The sequence below is a fragment of the Meleagris gallopavo genome, chromosome 20, assembly GCF_000146605.3.
Source record: "Meleagris gallopavo isolate NT-WF06-2002-E0010 breed Aviagen turkey brand Nicholas breeding stock chromosome 20, Turkey_5.1, whole genome shotgun sequence".
Taxonomy (NCBI): domain Eukaryota; kingdom Metazoa; phylum Chordata; class Aves; order Galliformes; family Phasianidae; genus Meleagris; species Meleagris gallopavo.
In genome coordinates, this window is record NC_015030.2 from 3987828 (window position 1) to 4006168 (window position 18341).

Below are 18341 nucleotides of genomic sequence, written 5' to 3' on the forward strand. Positions count from 1 at the left end.
CGCCCTCCTGCGGCTGCGCAGGATATGGCCCCGCCCCTCGGCAGCGGGCCGAGTGCAAAAGGCGGCGGGAAACGGGGGGCGGGAAAAAGAGGCGGGGGTGGGGGGTGATGGGGTGTGTTGGGTTTTGTTCGTTTCACTTTTCCGGGGGTGGGGGATGGAAAGAAAGCGGCTGAATGTGGAAAACGCCAAGCTTTTATTTCTCAGTGCCTGCACCCCAACTGGCTCAGGGTTCTCTTTTAGCAGCCTTACAGCTCGGATAAAAGCAGGAACAGCCCTAAATGGGTGTTCCGGCACCGCTCCGACTGCTGCCGTTGTAAAACCCGCAGGCTGACATTTACCGGCTGCTGCTTTAAAAACAGCACAGCTTTGTCTGCCGGACGGAGAGCAGAGCTGCCCACGTGTGAGCCGCAGCCTCCCAGCCGAGCAGGGGACGTTGGGGGGGGTCTGCAAAGCAGCCATAATCCAGCATAGAGCCTCTGGACCCCGCGCCTGGGGACAGAGCATTAGCAAAGCCCCATATGGGAGCTGTGGGGATCAGTGAGCTTTTATTTTTAATAGAGGTGGAAAAAACCCAAACGAACGTATCTCTACACTGCTAATTTCAGTTTAAAGAAACTCCCAGCCCTCAGCCCTGTGCAGCTGGAGCCCCGTACAGCACTGCAGGGAGCACAGTGCTGGGCATGGAGTGCTGTCCTCCAGAAGAGCTCAGGGCTACCAGAGGACTTCCTCAGCACAGCATTTTGTTCCCTTCGGCTATTCACAGAAAGGGACCGTGGTGTGCTGATGGACAGTGGCCAAGAAGGCCAATGGCATCCTGGCTTGGATCAGGAATGGTGAGCAGGACCAGGGAAGTCATCCTGCCCCTGTACTCGGCACTGGTGAAGCCCCACTTCAAGTACTGTGTTCAGTTTTCGGCACCTCAGTACAGAAAGGACGTGGAGGTGCTGGAGCAGGTCCAAAGAAAGGCAGCAATGCTGGGAAAGGGCTTAGAGAATATGGCCTACGAGGAGAGACTGAAGGAACTGGGGCTGTTTGGTCTGGGGAAGAGAAGGCTGAGGGGAGACCTTATTGCTCTCTTCAAATACCTGAAAGGTGATTGCAGTGAGAGTGGGGTTGATCTCTTCTCACTGCAGGTGACAGGATGAGGGGAAATGGCCTTAAGTTGCACCAAGGGAGGTTTAGGTTGGATGTCAGGAAGAACTTCTTTACAGAAAGGGTTGTTAAGCTCTGGAATAGGCTGCCCAGGGAGGTGGTTGAGTCACCATCCCTGAATGTGTTTAAAAATCATTTGGATGTGGTGTTCAGGAACAAGAATTAGAGGGTTGTTAGAGTTAGGGTAGTATGGTTAGGTTGCAGTTAGACACGATGATCTTGAAGTTCTTTTCCAATCTGAGCAATTCTGTGATGCTAGTAAAGAAAACAAAGCAACGTGCACCTGTGTGTATGCAGGCCCTGGGGCCGATGAGATGCTGTTACATGGGGCCCAGCAGGGATAGTTTTTCCTCCAGACCTACATTTCCTCACCCTTTGTACCTACTCAGGTCTCCATTCCCAACAAAGACTTTATGCCTCCTGCCTCCCCCAGCAGCACAGCCTTGCTTTCCCTTTAATGCCCTGCAATCCTTGCAGGCAGAGGAAGAAAATAAAAGAGCTCAGGCCCCCTTCTTCCAAACAGTTCACATTTATTATTGATAACAATTAAAAAAATCTTTTAAAGACTATCTGTATTTTATTACCAAGAATGAGGTATTATGTATACAAAACATTTACAGAATTTGATATGCAGTTCATGAGTACGGACAGGTAAGTGCAGATGGACACAGGTAACAGGGAAAAAAGCCAACAGAAGAGCCATTGGCTGAGAGAAAGAAGAACAACAACATCACACAAGAAAAGAACAGGGGATGGGAAATTAATTAGTCAGACTGTGATGATCAAGTCATATTGCCACAGCACTTTGCTTAGAGGAGGATAAACTATGGTTTGTCTGGCATTTTATCCCCTCCAGCTCTTTGTGCTGTTGTGTGCTTTGAGCTCTAAAAGAAGTGTTAAGATTTACAGCAGGAAAAACCCAGAGTGTCACTTTTGAGCCAGCTCAAGTGAAAAACAGAACAGATCTTCAGACTTGAGAAGTGACTGCAACTCAAAAAGGGTCTGCAAAGCCAGACACCTCTGGAGACATGTGGAGTGTTGAATGTAGCAGTTTCCTTACAGTTGTCAGCAAAACCACCATCTGAGAGGGAGTGAGAGAGGAAGAGGAACAAAAAAAGAAAGAAAGAAAGGGGACCATCTTTACCCTTACAGCCTGGCAGGTGGGAAGTGGCATTTGCAAAGAGCGGAGTGCCATTAAGTTGACCTCACTGCTGCACTGGGAATTCTGGTTCCTGCACATCACAAATCAAACCACCTCTCCAGGAAGCTGGGCTCCTCGTAGGCAGACAGCTCACATCACACAGGTGGTGTGAGAACCACAGCAGTGGCTGTGTGCAGATCCCAGGCTGGGAGCTGTGTGACAACACAGTGGTGTCCATCTCACACAACAGCAGCTCCAGCAGCAAATGACAAGTCTAACCTCCATCCTCAACTTTTGAGTTCATAAATAAAAAAAAAAACAAAACTGAGCAGTTTGGTTCCATTTAAGGAGACCAGCACCTCAACACAAAATTCATTAGTAAAATACATTTGCTAGCTCTGATGGGTTCCACTGCCAGAACTGTTCTGCAGGAAAGATGCTCCTTGTTACAGATTAGGAGCCACCTCTCAGAAGTTCTGAGTTATATATATTAAAAATAATAATAATAATAATAAAAGGATAAAAACACTTATACTCAGCTCGGAACCAGTTTTCCTCAGGCAGGGCATTCAGTATCTTCAGTGAATTTTTATCTTAAGTGAGTTCTGTTTTCCAAGTGCAAGATTTCAGCATGCTCCTCTACCACATCCCTCGACTCCCCAAGACTTAATAGAGCCAATCCAGCCTCCTAGCGAGGACTTCAGCAGCACAGAAGCTCCTTTTTGCCTGGATGAATAGCTTAGCTCTCAAACAGACAGACCAGGCAGGGTCTAAGCAAGCAAATGCTGCTGTGTTCCATGCAAAAAATCTGCCAGCCATGGTCTGTAGCCACCTGCTGACAACCCTTTGCTCAGCATTTCTGTGCCTTTCACTGTGCTTGGGACACACAGCCCAAAGTTGGAGAACACCTGAACCAACTTTAGCCAAAAGAGTTCAAGTAGGATTGCTGAGGTGTGGGTAGAATAGGGGCAATTCATTGCTGGCAGCAGCAACAGTGAGGATGGTTGAGCAGGCACCAACTTGGAATGTCTGCCACTGTAACACAGCATGAAGGTCCCTGTGCTTCCTGCCTGCTTTAGGGCTTCTGCTGCTTAGAACTAAAGTGCTCTGCTTCTGACACACACAGAAAAGGATGGGAGGCAGGAGGGACTGAGAAGTGCACGGGAAGGATGTAACCTGTGCCTCCTCTTGGCTGATTTAAGAAGCAAACAAACTGCATTGATTTCTCATAATAGCAAAGCTGCAGTAAGATGAGTTCATGGGGAGCATACGAAGGAAATGGGGTGAAGCTCCAGCACAGAACTGGAAACAAATCCTCAGGCCAATTCTAGATCAGCAAGGGAGAGCCTGCTCTCTGCCTCTCTCTCTATAGTGCTTCAAGCACAAATCCAAGGAAAGAATGAACTGCTTTAACCCATCGACACCCAGAGCTCAGATTCCCCCAAAAGAGCTCATACAAAAGGTATTATTAGTGTTCACTGCCTGCCCACAGCTCTGTGGGCATGCCTTGAAAAAAAATGGACTCACAAAGTCAAGTATCCAGCAACTGCTTTTCTTCGTCTCGGACATCACTTAGTGGCAATGGGAGAACAGTTTGCAGCACTGGAAGATCACAGGGAATTTAAGATGGCAAGAGATGTCCTGACAGGAGATTCGCAGTTAATTTCTAATGCATTATGGAGCATTTTTGGTAGGGTTTTCCTTTTTTTTTTTCCTCTTTAACATTTATACAATTTAAAAAAATAATCTTAACTGATGCACTGATCATTTTTCCTTCCAGGAGAGCCCTTATGTTGAGAGTTAGGATTCGTGCAAGCACGCTTAAAAATATTTATGGCTGAGTTAGGAAAAGGTTCAGGTTAAGAGACAGGAGGTTTGATCTTACAAGGACCAAAAAACACTAAGTTTAAAATTCAAACAGCTACTTTACTATCTACAAAAGGCTTTTATGGGGGGGTAGGGTTGGTTATTTTTTGCACAATTGCCAGTTGTATTGCAGTCAGCTGCCACAGGCTAAGGTCCGGCCATCTCATCCGATTGCTTTTCATCTGTTGTGGCACTACCTGGAAATCATGGAGCTGGAGTGGGACTGGCTTGAAGAGGTGGTGGCAGCACTGAGCTGAGAGAATCCACTGTGGCTTGATTCAAGGCTGGTCATAGATCCTCTGCAATAAAAACCCAAGTTGTACGCTTCCAGACATACAAGATTTGGTTTTCTGCAATGTATCTACATTGTATTTCTTTGCACACTGAATTAAAATCATTTTGGTGCAGGTGCTTAAAAGCTTTCCTGCTTTACCACGGGGACAGCAGAAAACCTTGCAAAGAAGAGATGCTGCTTAATAAGGCTGAGTTTCAGCAGGTAGCAGACAACTGAACCAACTCAGTTCCATACTGAGCTGCATCTATTTCAGCACGACAACCTGCCAAGCCTTGCAGCTCACAGTACTTTCCAGGAAGAGCAAAGTAGCAAATGATGATTAGAATGAGATAACTGATTGGTCCCTTTTTGACATTATTTGCTCCCATTGCTAACTTCTTTTTCCCCCAATGCCAACTAAGGGTTATTTAGCCTGCTTTATGACACTAACGATGCTCCATTAAGAAATACAAGCCCTTACAATTTATTTCTACTTAAGTGGACTTGATAGTAGCATCAAAAGGGTTTGACATGGGCTGCCCTTTACGATCCCTGGCCAGACATACCTGAAATCTTCAGATCCTATCACTTCAGTATAGTACATCACTTTGCATTTGTGAGAGGAGACCTGCAGAGATGCTAGCACGTCATCCACACGAGGCAGGTTGGTTGCAGCACAGGCAGGCATGCTATGAAATTTCCACTGGAGAATATAGAAACCAGGCCACCTGGTCACATGCGATCCCTAGAAGCAGCCACAGCCAAAATGGAACTTGGTTAACACAAGGATCTGTACGCTTGCAATTTGTTTTCCCAGCTTAGAAAGACTGCCCATATGCCCTTATTTTGTCCCCCCCAGTGCCAGTATTTCAACTGCTCAGCCAACCAGCAATGCTGATCAGCTGGGATCTCTGAACATAGAATAAATTTGTAACAGAATATCAGAGGTGCCTTTTGCTCACCCCCTCCTCCCCCTCCGCTCCTTAGAGTGACAAGGGGTTAGGGTTTATATACACTTAAAAGTACAAAGTCCTTGGTTAAAGCAATCTTTTTTCCCCTCCATTTATTTTCATCAATGGCTGTGAGAAGAGCAAAAAGTTCTGCCTCACAGAATGAGAAAGTGTAGTTCAAAAAGTCACTGTCCATACTTCCAAAGGTATAACACTTTCAATTAGATTAAGGCTGTTCAACTCTCATTTCAAGCTGTAAGGAGTAGTGGTGGCAGAGGATGACCGTAAACATGCATCATGTAAAAGCACACTTCATAAATAGGTTTGCAAATGCCATTAAAAGAAATAACGGAGCATTTTGGGAACCTTGGCCACGGGGTCCTCCCTATTGTTGTTACAGAAACAAACACCCAACTCAGTCTTCTTTTTCCAGACTAATCTCATTTCTGAGAGAAGACACCAGGATATCCTTCAGAATGTTTGCCTCAGAAAATAGTGCTCATAACTACAGCACAAAGCACACCTGGATGTGCTCTGCACATGCACTGTTCTAGGTAACTTTCCTCTGCTCCTTGCTGCTCAGTCTCAATCGCTATCAGACTGATACAAGCTCCCCTTACATCAGATCCCATGTAAATACTGTCCCCCTTGCACGAAGCATGCAGCTCAGAACAGAAGCTGAAATGTCGGCCAAAAGCAAGCAGACAGCCCGGAGCTGAATCACCACTCAGCCATCAGTAATGTCTGTGAATGAGAACATGAAGGTCTGGAGCTACTTCAATCTGTTTCCACACAATAATTCAGTAGCCTTACCTGCACGCTTTCCCCTTCTTTGCAGATAAGAGGAGATTCCACCATGCTGTAATCACGGCCCAGCTGCCAGACTTTGTCTATCAACTGGACGTTGTTCCCACCAGGAGATGTGATACTGTGAGCTCCCAGAGAGTCTTTTTTAGGAGGCTGTGGGGCTCTCTTGGAATGAAAGATGTTAAAAACAATGTCGCCTTTACACACATCAAAATCCCAGGTGATCACAGATGAGGCATCCACAATCTGAATGAGAACCTGGGACAGGAGAAGAGTCCTATTAGACAGTAGCAGTTTGCTTGCTGAAGGCAGAAACTCTTACCAGAAGAGAGCTTTTTTATTGCTGGGCTTAATTTAGACTGTCAGAAGGCATTCTAAATAGAAGTTTCCTTCTGCTGGAGCGTCCTTATTTTAACACACAACCTTCAGAAGCTCTTGAGTAGCTTCTGAGAACATTATTTGTCTTTGCTGCTCATTCCATTCAGAGCCACGTCCTTCTAAGCAATGATATCTTCTAAATGGCAACAAGATGATACCAGAAATGGCCACAAACTTCAGCTGCTAAGTATGACAACATACCAGAGCTACAGAAGAACAAGGTGAATGCAGGGCAACTAAATAATCTCATTCTGAACCGCTTTCAGTTCAGGAGACAGACTCCAAAGCAGAGAGCTGAGATGGAAGACTAGGCTGCAGCCATACCTCATGGGGAGCTCCTTTGAAGACACTTGCAGACTGGTAGATTGTTTCAGTCCAGAGCTTTATGTCTTCATTTTCCAGCTCTTCTGCTGTCCGGTACAGGGACTTGGGAACCAGCCCACCCTCTGGTACTTCACACTGAAAATATAAATGACCATTAAGAAGCATCCCCTCTTTCCACCTTGCTCTCTCTGCCTTCTAGTTTCAGAAACAACTTGCAGCCAGCAAGCATTTTGAAGAATGAGATGAACAGAATTTAAAAGCAATGTCAGAGTTTGCACACCATATGCATGTACATTTTGAACAAACCACTAAAATAAATAAATAGCTTGCATAAATTTGCAGAATCAGATGCCAGAGGAACAGCTTTACTTCATACACAAGAGCTGCCTTTACAGAAAACATCTGTGCAAGTGGTATTGTCATCACTCAGGCTGCCCTATGCTGAAGACATGCAGGAGCCACTTAAAAATCATGATTATAGCAATTCAGAATTGAAAAAAATTGAACCCACAGAGACCTGGAGGAACTGATGTAGCTGAACCCAAGGACTAAAGATGGAGGAGAGACACAGTAAGTTTCCAAACAAGGCAAAAAGATATTGCAGTGAAGAAGGTAACAGTTTTCAAGTCACAGCTGTCTTGACAGTTGAGTACTGGAACTGATTACACAACATCCTGCAGCACAGTTCTTTATTAAGAAGCCTCCAGCAACAAAGTTTGACAACACTCTGCTCAGGAACAGGTTCCATAGAAGTGTTTGGGGCAGCAGAAATATTCCATAACTGAATTACAGGAGAGAATTGAAAGAACCTTCGAGAAGTCTTTTTTGTCCAAACATCCCGAAGTAAAGAAGAAAAAGACCCTGTTATTGCCTGTGACCAGCAGGAAGCATTGCAGCAATTTGCTTTCTGGTAACCTTCACTTCTGTTTACTCAGGCAGTAGATTTTACCCACTTCTCAAGCTCTGAATTACACAGTACAAACTCTCCACTGAAAGCTACTGCTGCTATAAAAAGCAGCCCACTGAACATAAACATATGGCCTACTCTAAAGCATCTAGCAGTGCTCCATTGTAGTATGAGACTGCAATTGAGAAGAACTAGATGCATTCTCAAGAACAGTGCAGAAATTAATCTAGAAAATGTTAGCAGGGGTTTAATAAGCAAGCCTGGAATTATCATGTTTTAACACAGCTGAGTACAAAAAGCTAACAATAAGCCAATCAAACAAAATCTAAATGTTACAGTGATGGAAGCTTCAGAAAGTGCCTGAGTTGCAGTGAAACAAACAAGTTGGCAGTCAGAAACATCATGGAGCAAAAAAAAATATCTTAAAGCACTGTTGTATGTTCTGTTGATGGATCTGATTGACACCTACAGCCCACGTAGGAAGCAGCTGTTAAGGCACGTGACACGAGACTGAGAAATTGCAGTACACTCCAGCAAAACATTGTTTTCAGTTTGATGTGGTCAGCACAGATCCCAACGTATTGCACGTATGAGATTCAGGTGTTTGTTAAGCCCTGCTAGCAGCTGGGCCACCTCCTTGTGCTCCTTATGGTACCAGTCAGTTTGTTCAGATGATGCAGGCTTTTCTGATTTGTTGGTAGTGACATGGCCAATGAGATCTGGTAGTTAAAATGAAATATTTTCAGTTGGGCCCATGCATGTCAGAGTATTCTTTGACCATCAACTTTTTTTGGACAGTTGAGACCACTATTGATACACTGTTAAGTGAGAAAAGAAATGAACAGCTCCTAGATGGGCACAGAATCATTTTGGCATGTTTAATCAGTGGTATGATTTGGCTCCTGATGGTGACAATAGACAATAGATGGTGACTTTTGCTCCTCTAGCAGACTGGTAAGGATACTTCTGAATCTACAGAATATTTGAAATCTTGGGATGATGGCAGACCATAAAATGGCATAGTCTAGCACACTGGCTATAGCTAACCTTTCATCTTGCTGCCACGAAGAGGAAATAAAAGATCTTACACTGCATCTTACGCCCTCACAAAGATGCAAACAACAGAACCACACACAGCTCCAGGCACCTATACTGAACACAACAAATGCTAAGGTCAAGAACTGTGGTCACACAATGGCCACCGTCAGCCACTGTGGCTCCAAAGCTTGGAATTCAGTTCTCCTCTTCAAAGGCTTCCTTTTGAATTCTGACCAAAACCAACAGGCTTCTTTGTTTAGAGGAGTGAGGGGAAAAAAACCCAACCCACAAGTAAGTCTCTATATGCACTAGTTTAAATTCATACCATGCACTCTCCACCAAGAAAGTCAGGAATAATTTCTTTATCGATGTAATCCAGCAATCCCCCAGGGCCCTGGTAGTCATTTCCAGCATAAATAAGGAATTTCTTTCTAGTGTTGTCATCAATGAATGGACTAACCTATAAATGAAGAAAAATAGAATAGATCAGGTTCCCAAGTTTGTCTTGAGGAAGTGTTACTACCTTTGTTATGAAAATTCACACCATAGCTTTTTAGCTAAATTCAGTGGCTATATAATAAAGTTTAAAAAGAGTTCTAAATCCATTCCAAGAATCCTATGAAAGACACACATCCAAAGGAAACATTTACTGTCTATAAAGCCCAAAAGTGCTTTTACAAACTACAAATGCAGAGCAGAGTACTGAGAGCATTGAGAAAGACCTTGAATTAAAAACATACCAGTGTCCAAAGAACTGGGAATACTCGAGGTGCTCTCAAGATAAGAAGACGACCCAAAGTCTCAGGGTAATTAGCTTCTACCACCTCAATGATTCTTAGCAATGCTTTGACACCAGGCCTCCATAAATGCCGCATGTTTAAGCCTTCTAGATCTACTAGACAGGTCCAAGAGCTAAATTTTAGAGACAGAAAGGAAAAATAAGTCTCACATGGCAGAAAAAATATTCTACTTGCTGGTTCAGGTGGGAAGACAGATTTCAGCCTGCACAGGGGCAAATGAGATGCATTTATTTATATCCATTTCATGTGTCTTATGCACACGTCCAGTACCCCGGACTCCACTGCATGTAAAAGTGTGATTACAACTCAAAGCTAGCTCTGCTATGAGATCTCAGGAAGAGAAGCTTTTTTTATAGGATTAAATGTGTTCTTCAGACAAAATACCGAGCTTTAGCATGTGCTTTGTTTATTTTCCAAGCTCTCTTCTCACCCTGGGCACAGACTCAAGATGTACAGCTGTGCTGTACCAGCTCGCATCCATGAAACCACGTGCAATGTTAAAAAGAAAGAAGTGTTTGCTGTTTCATATGTAGCCCTTTAGCAAGTGTCATGCTTCCATCAGGCTTGGAAGTCACTCAAGTGGTAATTAGGGCAGGTCTCAGTTAACAGTAGCTGTGCTTCTAACTGTATGTGAAACACAGACTGCCCTTTGCTTGGTCCATTTAATAAATGGAACTCAGAAGCATTACAATGCACAATGTCATCCCACCCTCCTCACCCCCACAGTGATACTTGGTAATTCCTGAAAAGCAGATTTATAATTGATGTTTTTTACCTTATTGGTCTGCCAAACACTTTTGTATTCTCTTCACATCGCCTCAGACCTTCTTCATTTATGGAGAGAACCTGCACAAGAAAATTGTCATGAGAAGGCAGTCTGACGCTCAGTAGGAAGGATAATGAAAAAAAAGTGTTCAACCAAATCTAATTAAAACTACAAGCTCAAATCAGCACAGACTTAAGTGAAAAATTATAACATATGATTGATTTTCCTGAAAAATTACATAAAAATGTAGTACTTAACTTGGCATCATTTTTCCCCCTCCAAAGAATCACAGAACACCAAGGTTGGAAAAGACCTCTAAGGTCATCCAGTCCAACTGCCCACCTATCTCCAATGAACGAACTAGTGATTATTGTGTTCACTTCACTGGTTGATCTTGCTGAAGAATAAATGTGTCTTTCCTTAAAACCAGGAACAGGTAAACAATATGTGCTGGAAAGGCTACTGGAGAAGAAAAATGAAATCCAGCCCCTGTATCTAGAGGTTACTGTGGCTATGACTGTCATTACTATTGAAAACCTGGAATTCTGCAAGCCTTCTGCCTAGAAACAGAAAATCCACAGTAACAGTACGAGTGCTGCCTTTAGAAAAGGTAACATTAAAAGTAAGTATTCTTCCTTTAAAAATAAGTTGTTCTAACCCTCGTGATAAAGTCTTGAAAAAGTCTGAGCATGTTATTTTCTCTTCCGCACAAGTGCAGAGACTTAAGTTTGAAGCAGCACACAAACTGCAGAAGAATCCACAAGAGTGCTAACCAATAACTACAGGAGCTGCCAAGAACTACGCCTTTCCACCATCGGTTTGCAGTTGGAAAGAATGCAGAAGACCAGGAGCTTTCAGATGTATTCAAACTGAAAACAGACGGACAGAGAGTACATCAAAATATCCAGTGTGATGGATGTTCTGGCAGAAAAGGAAGTTTCTAAATGAAAATATCACATTGTTAGCAACTTGCTGGCTCCAAAAATACTTACGTATCGAAGCAAGGCCTCTTCCCCAAGAGCCCTCACTAAGCCTTTGGTATCCATCTGTCCCAGCCTCAGCACGTACAGCGGGCGGCCATCTGAGTAACAAGGACAATTACATCAACATAACATATTTTTACAGTAATAAATACAAGAGTGAAGCAGCTTTACGCTAAAAATCCAAATGGAAACGAGCCATATTCAGTTCTAACTTTGTTGTACAAGTGGAAGGAGGAGGACCTGGAATAGATGGCAATATGAGCTTAACCCTGCCCAGTTATACCACAAGATCACCAGTCAATGAACTGCTTACAGCAACCACTTTGGACAGATGCTACACTAAGCGCCGAGAGCTAAAGAAACAAAATGTTAGCCTCCAGTTTTGCTTTCTGAGTATTTGAAGTCACACCTTCCAGCTATATCACGACAGCCTCCCTTATGCAGTCTGAGCCTGGAGAACACAGGCTTTGATCCAGGGATCAGCTTCAGATGACCCTCTGTATTCAAGAGGTTGCCTTTTCACAGTCCTCTTGCCACAGTATGCTGCTACTGTCCCAGGATACAGCAGCACTAAGTTTAACAGCTGCATTATCTGAATTTAAGAAAGGCTGCTGGTTCTTTATAATAGGAGCTAGTTGTCTGAACTAGTTTCCATCCTCCTCCCAAGGACCCGATGTATTTGTTAAGCTTTGCTCCACTTATTCTAGTACACAAGCTAATAATCACCAACTTATAGAACTAAATATGCTATTAAAAAAAAAAAGGAAATCAGCAAAAAAAGGCAGCTTTCTCTATAAAAATCTCCCTCAAGCCTGTATGTCTGTTTTTATCACTTAACAACTGCAAACAGAATAGCAAATTATCATGAAGTCCTTTAGGAGTCGAGGAAAGAAACCGTCAGGATATGCAATATTAAAAACAAATTGCAGAGCCAAACCACGTTGCTTATTTAGCAAGGACACTGCTGCATGAAAGTTCACAGGGTCAGCTGATATTTAATCTGATGGTCTGAAAAACAATATTGTTTTAACACCAGCACACACTTATCTTGTTTGGTTTTTGAAACGCCACACAAAAAAGCAGCTAAGCTTCCTAGTAGGTGCCCCTCCCTCACAGATGCACACGCATGCAAAACTAAATAGTTTACTAACCTTCCTCCACCCAAATGACACATGAAGGCTCAATTGACAGCCTTGTATATTTAATTCAAGCTTAATCATTTAAATAAACATTTGACTCAAGCACTCTTGACACTCTAAAAGCCACTCATGTAAAGAAACACTGTGCTAACTGAAAGCCAAGATATTAACTTTTGCACTGACAGCTTCTTTGAGACAGCACACTTTGCCTCTGTTTTAGCACTAAGAACTATGCAGAATTCTGCTAGCTTATGTTTGGCACATCTTGCTTATGTGGGAGGGAAGGAGCAATACTGGATAAGAGGATTTTTTTAAAAAGCTGCCCATTAAAGTTTTAAATCGTACAGAATTGCTCGGTTTTTCAAGTCTGTTTCCATTATTGACAGCCCTGCTACTATTGAGGGAATGGCCCAGAGAAGGACAAAGAAACCGAGGAGAAAGGGAGAGGCACATGAAGTTCACAATGCTGAAGATCGGTAACAACTCAGCTGTTTTGCACCTTCCTGCTCACTGGCAGCAGCCTGTTGTGTGTCTGGAGAGCAAGGACAAGGAGTGACAGAAAGGGGGGATGGATCCACAATTCTTTTTCCTACAATCTTTATGATCATATTCTCAATTTCCACTTTCTAAGTTCGAGTCTGTCCAACCCAGAGCAGCAGGGCAGAGCCATTCAGGCTCCTTCTCTTTACAGCAATAAAGCTTCTGCTGTGTCCTCCTGGCCAGGACTGCAGACAGCTTCCTGTTATCTACTCTGTAACAGGAAGAATTGGCAGAAACAATGGTGCCTAGTGGGGAAAGGTCTACAGCAGAAGGACAGAGATAGCTCAGAGTAAGAGACCATTTCCTTATCTACAGAGCCCAGCACGCCTCAAGCAATGAGTTCCAAAACATTTCATTTATTGTGCAACAAGACCAGTGCACAATAAAGGCAGCTGAGGGACAAGGGAGCACATCATGTATAGTATTCCATGTTTTAAAGATTTGGCCATGCCAAATACATACATACAAATACAAATTCAACCAGAGTTTCCTCCCATCTTAAATAAACCCGCTCTATTTGGTGTTTCTGCAACATCCCACTTCTCTTCATTAAGCTGACTGTAATGCCAAATAAGCATGTATGCCATGAGCAGACTTACCCAACATCAGAAATAAGTTGATTAGAAAAAACACATTTACAAACATCTCTTAATCACCACAACAGAGCACTCAGCATTTGCGTAACACCATTCTAAGCAACTCAGAGCAGTAGAGAAGTGCAATTACATTGTTTTTAAAGGTAATGGCATAGCAGAGTTAAACATGTTGGTGTTAGTCAAGGATTAGGACCTAGGAGTCTGCTCCCACCACCTAAGGAGTTGGCAACGTGAATTTAAATATGGTCAGTACAAAGTAATGGAGAAGACCTATCCAGCTTTCTAGCCACCTCTAGCTGACAGAGGAAACAAACACAAAAAGGGTGGTCTATATCCACAGCAGAGACCATCATACCTTTGTCATGATGATGCCAGCCTCCTGCATAGTAATCCTGGAGTACTTGAGGAGGATTCCAGGTATCTAAAATATAGTCTACCTGGTGCTGCTTACGCCACGTCAGAGACTGGCAAAGGATCTCTCTTGCTTTATCAATGTTGAAATCCCGGGCACGGAGGAATCTTAAAATGTGCTCATCCTTTGGGATCTGTTACAAAGGACACAAACAGCAAAACAAAAACAAACACCACAACTTTGTACTCAAGGTTTGAAACTAGCAGAACAGAAGGATGAACAAGAGGAGCTGAAAAACCTTAGCACCAGGGCAAGAGGATGGTGTAGAACACACAAAGTTAATCTAGGAAATCAGTCTCTTTTGCAACTAAACCTAAGGCCTGTGAGATATTGCAGGTGCTATCATTTGAAGGATATAAACATTTCATGAGCTCTTACAGTGGTTTACATCTGCATGAGCATAAGAAGTTAGTCCAATTTAAATGAATGTAGAGACAAAACACAGACTGCACTTCATTGCTAAGTAACAGGAAGGCCTGGAAACCGAGACAGATAAGCAAGTCAGAAGCAACTGGAAAACCCTCAGGTTTTCTCTCAGAAGAGATTTCCTCTTGTGAGATTTTCTCACAAGAAATAAACAGGAACTTACTTTGCCCTTGTGTGTCTCTTGGAGCCACTGTCTGAGCCGAATGAGGCAGCTTTCCTGCATGGGGGTCAAGTCGCCCAGATAACGTTTGATGTAGTCTGCATCCAGCTTGTCTAAAGAGAGATGTACATGTGATTAAAGTGGTCCTGAACTGACCTAACCAAAACAGCAACTGATCTCATATGCTGATATCTGAGACAGAAGTGGTGGCTTTGTGCTCTTTGCAGAGTTGAATGAAATTTCCCTGATCAACGCAAAGAGGAGCAAAGAAACAGAGTTATCTTCGTGTTAAACTGAGAAGACTCATTCTTCTGCAACTAAGAAAGAAGTTTATAAAAGGCGTTTACAAAAGCTTTTTTTTTCCCCCACAGTATATTCAGACTTGTCAATTCACAGCAATCATAGGGCTTGATTCTTCTGGAAATATTATAGAAGCTCTGACCTAGACCTTCCAGTGCAAAAATTTTCCCAAATTCCATTACTGACAGCAGAAAGAAGATAGAACAGAATATTGTGACCAGGGAACTTTCCTCCTCATTATTGCTGCAGTTAAACCCATCCCAGAATTTCTGGGCAAAATGCCGGCTACTGATTTGCAACCTAATGAACAAAGAGAAGAGCTTCTCCACTCTTCTGATCTTCATTCACTAAAAAGACAAGCTGATAACAGCTCTTCAAGCTGATGTTCAAGTTTTCAGCTACCCAGGAGAAGTAGCACAGTGCTGCCAAGAGCCTCTGCAGTACAAAGAATCCCACTAAAACAAGTCAAACCAGCATACCATCAGGTGTTCCTGCTGTAAGCTCTGAGGGGCTGCTTGAGGTGTTGAGGATCTCCTTACTGTTCAAGCCCTCCTTTGTGGCAGAATCTGGCACATTAATAGCAGGTGAAACTGGTCGTCTCATGTGGGATGTGCTGCTCTCCAGTTTACATGCAACAGGAGGAGTCCAGCGAGGAACAAAGGTTATTCCTTCTTCCTCCAGCTGCTTCAGGTAGTACTCTATTATTTCCTTTCCCTTTAAAAAGGAGATTTTACTTCAGCTACTAAAAATACCTTTAGACATAAAAAGGATTGGTCTGGAAACCTTTTATGTGGCCAGACCTCTCTAAAGATTCCACTTCCAAATACAGACCTACACACACACACTGCCCTGGGCTAAAGAGTAACCGGCCCAGCTTTCTGACCACAGCAGCCTGTTACTTAGCAGCAGTTACATTATCTTTCCATAACTTAGAGCCAGGCACCTAATTCATGGCTGCAAGCTCACCTTTTTAATATTGCTGGTGTACTGCTTCATGGCAATCTTTTCCACTGTGCTTTCAAAACCAAAAAAAGATTTTATATCCAGACTTGCTGACTGTTCAAAACAGGTCCAGTCTTCATTGTCAGGATGAACCTAATATTTAAAAGGAGGTCATACAATCTAGTTATATATTTGGTATTCTTTTTCCTCACAATGCTTCAAATGACATTTCATCAGGTTCACAGAGTCAAAAATACACAAGAGGAATTTGCAGTCTTTTGCTTCATTTGCAAAATACAGATGGGAAAAGATAACAGTAAAGAACAATTGGCTTAGAAGCCCTCCTGTAACCCCCACTGCTGGAACAGAACGTGTTCCTAACGAAAGGGAAGGGTGGAGAAATCCTAGTGCACGAGCCAAGATACAAGAGACCAACAGGTTTAAATAATTAACAGTATCTCACTGTAGATATGAGTTGAGACTGTAGTGTATCCGTGGAACACAGTAAAATGCTCCACAGTGAACTTTCTGTTCCTGCAGGTTAAGCTGACAGACCAGGCCAGCTAGCTTAAGGACTGCAGCAAGCAGAGTGTAAGCATTCCCCAGCACTGCAGTCTAGACGTGTTTGCAACAGACAACTGCAAGATTGTTCCTTCCTTGACCTACAAAGTACCAAGGTAGAGAAATATTCTACTTTGTTCTCCTATGATAATGCAACAGAAAAGTAGTGTAAACTTCTCATTTGGTCCAGCAAACCATCAGGGAGGCTTTTGCTACTATCTTGCCTTTTAAAATTTTGAGTGTCTTCCACAGGAACAACTGCAGACTGAGGAGTATTTTTAATGGAAATAATGGAGAGCTAATAACAAAAATAGAGTAATAATCATCATAATAAAATAAAGTAATGGTGGCAAGTGGTTTTGAATTCCAGTGACCTTTCAACCACATTTCTGTGAAAAACTGAAAAAATAATGGCTGCACATAAAAAAAAAAACTATAGTGCAAATAAAAGGGTTACATTTGCTAGCTTGCATTTAACCTTTAAAATCTATTTGAAGTTTTACTTCTATGAACACGTGCTATATTAGCCTATGAGTACTTCCTAAGCTATTAAGAAAAAAACATGAGCAGAACATGCAGCAAGGAAGCCACCACACTCCTCTGTATCAGAAAACACCTGCACTGAAGACCAAAGCCAGCCACCAGTGAAGGAGTTAGGTTAAAACACTGCCGATGATGAACATTTGAGCTGAGCAGAAGGCAAATAAAGCTATGTTGAAGTTTCCTTTAGCAATTCTGTCAGGGTATCAGCAGCCTTGACAAGGCTCACACTGCTATTACAGACCACAGATCTGCCTAAACAGAGCTGTCAAACACAGCAAATTGTTGTGTTCTGCTACTGAGAAGATGCTCAAGCAAAAGGGTGCCAAACTTGTTTCAGTTCTTCAAGCAAGTGTGTTACATTTAACACTAACAACAATTATCACTCACGGTGGTATGTTGGTTATTTCTTCTTGCAAGGCAAAAGCCAAGAACAACCTAACTTCTGTTTGAGTTTTGAAATCTAAACACTGACTTAATTCCATCTGTAGCACCACCAACAGCCTGTTACTCACTGTGTAGGAGCAGTGCTCGTTAATAATGACTCTGTTAGAGAAGGTTTCATTGTAGGCTTCTATATGCAAAGTCCTCTCCCGTCTGTTCAGAGAATTCTTCTGGACAAAGTAGACGTAATCCACTCCTGCAATCTGAGGAAGATGCCACAGATTCTGTTAACATATAATATTCATGTGAAATTATATCATAAAGAACAGGCACTTCAAGCCTAATCACCTTTTTCAACAGCCGTGGTGCATCTATATCCAGCTTACAGCGCCGTTCGATCACATGGATGGCTCCATCCTCACTCTTATATTCACTCACGGTGTCGCTGGCTACAAACATAGGAATCAGTGGGCACGTAGGAAACCTCCTCTCATAAGCCTACAACAGAAAAAGAAAAGCTGTCATCACAGTTAAGTCTTGAGGGTGTGGATAGGGTTCCTTCACTGACATCACCAGCATCTGAAGGCAAAAGACCATTGATACCTTTTGCAGAAGGGATCCCTCCTGGCATCCATGTTATAGTGGAAAGATCAGAGTTCATTCCAAGCAAAGCATTTAATATGTTCTTAACATAGCCCTACTTGAGTAAAACAACACACAAATCATGGCCCTTCCCCACCCTTCCCCCCAAAAGGAAACTGCCTGTTACACATAACAACCCACTTGTCAGCAATAACAGGAAAATAAGACTCTCTAGTTCTAAAATACCACAAGACAAAAACAATTACATGTTGGATTAGAAAACCCCTCACGTTAATTATTGGTGTTTCACCAAGCTGTCTACAGGGTTTTCCACACAGCTCCCAGAGGTCTAATAAAAACATTTCAGAGCCTA

At 42.9% G+C, this 18341-nt stretch overlaps 1 protein-coding gene across 1 annotated transcript in view; it reads right to left on the reverse strand.

Moving 5' to 3' along the window:
- Window positions 1–1662: 1662 nt before the first annotated feature.
- SEC14L1 (SEC14 like lipid binding 1) overlaps window positions 1663–18341 on the reverse strand; it is a 37272-nt gene continuing 20593 nt past the window's right edge. Inside the window, exons 3-16 of the mRNA XM_010721272.3 lie at window positions 17735–17884; window positions 17518–17649; window positions 15926–16054; window positions 15439–15673; window positions 14663–14772; window positions 14017–14206; window positions 11396–11484; window positions 10413–10483; window positions 9578–9749; window positions 9163–9297; window positions 6893–7027; window positions 6197–6448; window positions 5000–5178; window positions 1663–4458 (exon numbers count right to left, since the gene is read on the reverse strand). Coding sequence (XP_010719574.1) covers window positions 4353–4458; window positions 5000–5178; window positions 6197–6448; window positions 6893–7027; window positions 9163–9297; window positions 9578–9749; window positions 10413–10483; window positions 11396–11484; window positions 14017–14206; window positions 14663–14772; window positions 15439–15673; window positions 15926–16054; window positions 17518–17649; window positions 17735–17884 — 2085 coding nt within the window. The 3' untranslated portion in view covers window positions 1663–4352. The remainder of the gene's footprint in view (window positions 4459–4999; window positions 5179–6196; window positions 6449–6892; window positions 7028–9162; window positions 9298–9577; window positions 9750–10412; window positions 10484–11395; window positions 11485–14016; window positions 14207–14662; window positions 14773–15438; window positions 15674–15925; window positions 16055–17517; window positions 17650–17734; window positions 17885–18341) is intronic.